Source organism: Dipodomys ordii, unplaced genomic scaffold (assembly GCF_000151885.1).
Source record: "Dipodomys ordii isolate 6190 unplaced genomic scaffold, Dord_2.0 Scaffold106, whole genome shotgun sequence".
Lineage (NCBI taxonomy): Eukaryota > Metazoa > Chordata > Mammalia > Rodentia > Heteromyidae > Dipodomys > Dipodomys ordii.
Genome location: NW_012267322.1, coordinates 7,537,161 through 7,542,162, shown reverse-complemented (window position 1 = coordinate 7,542,162; position 5,002 = coordinate 7,537,161). Strand labels below are relative to the sequence as shown.

General features: G+C 41.4%; 1 protein-coding gene across 1 annotated transcript in view; it reads left to right on the top strand.

Annotated features, from left to right (window-relative positions):
* Bbs2 (Bardet-Biedl syndrome 2) overlaps positions 1–4,279 on the top strand; it is a 23,343-nt gene extending 19,064 nt beyond the window's left edge. Inside the window, exons 13-15 of the mRNA XM_013027891.1 lie at positions 1,008–1,120; positions 2,762–2,910; positions 3,818–4,279. Of these exons, the coding sequence (XP_012883345.1) occupies positions 1,008–1,120; positions 2,762–2,910; positions 3,818–3,924 (369 nt within the window). The 3' untranslated portion in view covers positions 3,925–4,279. The remainder of the gene's footprint in view (positions 1–1,007; positions 1,121–2,761; positions 2,911–3,817) is intronic.
* The last annotated feature ends 723 nt before the right edge of the window (positions 4,280–5,002 follow it).

Sequence of the window (5,002 nt, the reverse complement as noted above, 5' to 3'; positions counted from 1 at the left end):
AAAAAGCTGGAAGTGGCGCTGTGGCTCAAGTGGTAGAGCACTAGCCTTGAGCTGAAGAGCTGAGGGACAGTGCTCAGGCCCAGAGTTCAGGCCCCTTGACTGGACCCCCCCCAAAAAAAAATTATATATCAACATTTTCCTGTTACTCTTTGTCTTCTTCTTCTTCTCTTTTTTTTTTTTTTTAGTTGTGGGGCTTGAACTCTGGGCCTGGTTCTGCTTCTTCTTTTCCTGCTTCTTCTGCTTCCACTCTACCACTTGAACCACAGTACCACTCCTGGTTTTTTGGTGATTAATTGGAGATAAGAGTCTCACAGACTTTCCTGCTGGCTTTGAACCGTGATCCTCAGATCTCAGCCTCCTGAGTAGCTAGGATTACAGGCGTGAGCCACCAGCGCCCAGCTTGTCTTCTCTTTTATTATCTGCTTTCATCTTATTTATTCTAGTTGCTTTCCAGTCTCCCTCTTCCCCGCTCTCCGGCCCCTCATTCCAAACAAAAAAGCACAATGAGATCATTCCAAAAATCCCTACATTGTTAATGTGTGTTGCTAGTGTTCTTGATGTTGCCCTGGGAGGAACCTGCCACAAGTGCCATCACTGCGGAGATTAAGAATGGACTATTTTCGAGCCGGGCCTCAGTGGCTCATGCCTATAATCCTAGCTACTCAGGAGGCTGAGATCTGAGGATCATGGTTCAAAGCTAGCCCGGGCAGGAAAGTCTGTGAGACTTTTATCTCCAATAAACTACCAGAAAACTGGAGGTGGCACTGTGGCTCAAGCGGCAGAGCGCTCACCTTGAGCTGAAGAGCACAGGGACAGCGCCCAAGCCCAGAGTTCAAACCCCATAACCTACAAAAAAAAAAAAAAAAAGACTATTTTCTTGACGAGGTGATGAAATAATAGGCAGTGAATGAGTGAAGAGGGGAAAGAGCAGAGCCTGAGCCTTCTCAGACTGTCTAGTTTTGAACAAGCTTGTGAGACCCTTTTAATTCCCAAGTGTTTGCTTCCAGGTGGATGAGTATCATTCAGTGCATCAAAAACTCAGTGCTGACATGGCTGACAATTCTAATCTGATCCGAAGTTTGCTGGTCCGAGCTGAGGATGCACGTCTAATGGGGGACATGTGAGTATTTACCATGGTTAGGATGGGTGCAAAGTTCAACATGTGAACAATATGGAATAGTGACTCTCAGATGTTACTTGTGGGACTCTTAAGTTAATTCAGTAACTTTGGAAAAATAACCTGGCATTACTGGCAAAGTTGAAAATATGTATTCCATGACTCTGCAGTTCACTCTTTTGTGCACATATAAGCCAGGATACTTGTACAAGAATATTCAAAGTCGGAAGTGGCGCTGTGGCTCAAGTGGCAGAACACTAGCCTTGAGCTGAAGGGCTCAGGGACAACACCCAGGTCCTGAGTTCAAGACCCATGGCCGAAAAAAAAAAAAAGAATATTCAAAGTCATGTTCAGAAGAACTCTGTATTTGTTTTCCGCTGTTGCAAAGAAGTACCTAATGCTAGGTGATCTATAAAGAAGTTTTGCTTAAAGTCCAAACAGCATGGCACTAGTTCTCCCAAGGGCCTGCCTCCCTGTTTCTGTTCATGATGCTTCATGGCATGAGCGTGAGAAAGAATAACACAACATGATAGAAAGAAGGGCAAAGACCAGTACTTTTATTATGTTTGTGACAGTTACTGGGGTTTGACCTGTCTTGCTTTTTTATAACAACCCTCAAGAGAGAACTAGCCAGGGTCCATCCAGAACTACCTTAATATCAACTCCAATGAGTGACCCAGTGACCTTGTAGTAGGCCCCACCTTTTCAAGCTACTACCATCTACTATATCACCACACTGAGGACAAATTTCCAACAGACTAACCTTTGGGGGACAAAACCATAGCAAATCCCCAAGTGGACACAAGGCAGACTTGCACCAGCAGTGTAACAGATGTATTCTAGAGCAGTGAGAGTACAGGAATCTCCCCTGACACACAAGAGCACAGAGAAACTTTTTTCATTCCATTGTAAGAATATGTAGTAATCTGTTTATCCATTCATCCATTAATGGACGTTTGGATGGTTTCCCAACTTTGGTGATTGTGAATAACGTAGTGATATATTTGCATACTGGCTTTTCTTGTTTTTCACCTCTTTGAAGACTTCTTAGTTAAGTAGCAAGTGTTAGCTTTAACTTTGGAAGAAAATGCTAAATAACTTTCCAAAGTAACTGTAATCCACCAGAGAGCCAGTTGTCAGCATTTAGCATTTTCCATTGCAAAATTTTAATAATTTTTATTGCTGTGTAGTGATTAGCTTGGTTTTAAAGGTACACTTTTTTACTCCACCCATCAATCCAGGGAACTTAATTCTTACAATCACCAAGAAAAGCCTCTTATTTATTTGGAAGACATAGGATATATTGATGGAAACTGTCAATGTATATCAAAGCAGACTTTAGTAGTTACTTCTTTTTAATGAAAATATAGTTAACTCTCCTCCCCCCAGTCAGGGGGCTTGAACTCAGGGCCTGGGCACTGTCTCTGAAGCTTGTTTTGCTCAACATTATAATACTCTACCACTTGAGCTACAGTGCCACGTCCGGCCTTTTCTATTTATGTGGTACTGAGCAATGGAACCCAGGGCTTCATGCATGCTAGACAGGCACTCTACCATTAAGACATATTCCCAGCCTAAAATGGGTTTTTAAAGAATGTAAGAAGTTTACAAGTGCCAGTGTTACATACCTGTTCGTTTCTACAGGAAAACAATGAAAAGTCGCTATATGGAACTCTATGATCTTAACAAAGACTTGCTAAATGGATATAAAATTCGCTGCAATAATCACACAGAACTGTTAGGAAACCTTAAAGCAGTAAATCAAGCAATACAAAGAGCAGGGCGTCTACGTGGTAAGTCTCTTCATAGTATACTTTCAGTACTCCAAAGTTGGTCCCATTGCTTGAATTTCCAGTAAGCCAGCCTGATGTTTGGCTTTAATTAGGCTCCAGACCTTTCTTTCTTTCTTATTTGGGAGGAGGGATGTACTAGGGGACTGGTGTGATACAGGTGAATCATGCCTTCAACCCTAGTTTTCACTGGTTATTTTTAGGATAGGATCTTGCTTCTTGCCCTGAGCTGCTATGGTTGCTGTGATCACATGTATGTGCCAAGTCCAGCTTCCCTCTGCAGAGACAAAGTCTCATGGACTTTTCAGAAAAGCCCAGGCTGGTTTGGAACCATGACCCTCTTCCCATCCTTAGTCTCCCTAAAGGCTAGAATTACAGGCATGAACCACAGGCACTTGGTCTCTAGACACTTTTATAGAGAAGGAAAGCCTTTAGGCCTTTTTTTCCCCCTAAGATCTTACTGCATCCTTTAAAGAAAACAGTGCATATACCCCAAAGAAAGTATATAGCCTTAAAAGCGCCATTTTAATGGAGCTTTCTGAACATTGATGAGTTAAGTGCACAATTTAAAAGTTTAAACCTGTTTTGGTTTCTAGTTTGAGATGTTCTGTGTTTGTTTTGTGATAAATTGCCTCACAAAGTTCTCAAACAGTGAGAATAGCAAAATTTGTATATGCAACTCTTTTTTTACCCTACTTTTATATTGTTTCAAAAGAGACCACTCGTTTACATTTTTAAAAACTTAAAATTTTTTTTCTTTTATTTCTTTTATTTTTTGTTGATGTGGTATGGTGGAATTGAACCAAGGGCCTCATGTATGCTAGGCAAGCATGAAGCCACTTTCCTAGTCCCTAATAATTTAATTTTTAATAATCTTGGGGAATACTGAAACTTGATGCTTCTCATACAGTTGGAAAACCAAAGAACCAAGTGATCACTGCTTGTCGGGATGCCATCCGAAGCAACAACATCAACACACTGTTCAGAATCATGCGGGTGGGTACAGCGCCTTCGTAGAAGATGAGGCAATAGAAAAGGAACAGTAACTTGGAAAAGTTTTCTCTATCTAAACATCTATACTGGTTTGCCATGCATAAATCCTGGTGACCTCTGGGCACTGTGGGTGAAATGTTGGTGAGTATACAGACTAAAGACAAAGCATTACATTTCTATCTTCTGTCATAGCACAATTGCTGATAGCAGTAGATTTGTATGAGGGAGTGTGAATACCTCGGAAACATCAGGGCTTCAGAAGCTCAATTTTTAATGTAAAATCGCTGTAAGACTAGGTCCTTTTTCTTGACATTGTAATTCAATAAGTGGATTGTTTACTTTTTCATTAAAATTAAAAGGCATTAGTCTTTTTTGTTGACTCATTGTAACATCACCATATCAGAATTGCACAAATGATCTACATCTTGCAGAGGGAAAAATTTGAAGCCAGCCTGGTTGGTGAGACTGGTCTGAAAAATTCTTTTTCATTAAACTTTCTTCTTGAAAATACACAAAATCATGCACTGTCTTGGCCTATACTGGGTTATGCTGATCCATGTCACTGTCTCCCACTTGCACATTCTGTTTCACTGGAAGTCTTTAGGGGCAGAACTATTTTTGCCTAACCAGCATCTTCTTCTGGAATCTCTTTTCAAGGACTTGGCTAGGCAACTCTTCTGTAATAAAGTGTAGTATTAACACATCAGTTAGGTATTGTATGAACTTGCATGTGCTATTTTTACTTTGTACTGTGGAGGCTACAACCAACTGCTAGTCTTTCAGCTCCCTTAGTTTAATGGGCCCATAGGCAGGTTTAAGGTCTATCCTTGACTGGCACACCAGCATGTTGTGCATGACTTCTGAGACAAAGCAGCTTCTTAATCACAGTTATATCAGCCTTCATTGTCGTGTACATGATATAACCGACAGCAACATTGGAATGGGGCCCTTTGGGATTCTGTCCCCAGATACCCAAATCCGTGCTCACAAAGATTCTGTTGTTATCTGGGCGCTGGTGGCTCATGCCTGTAATCCTAGCTACTCAGGAGGCTGAGATCTGAGGATTGTGGTTCAAAGCCAGCCTGGGCAGGAAAGTCTGTGA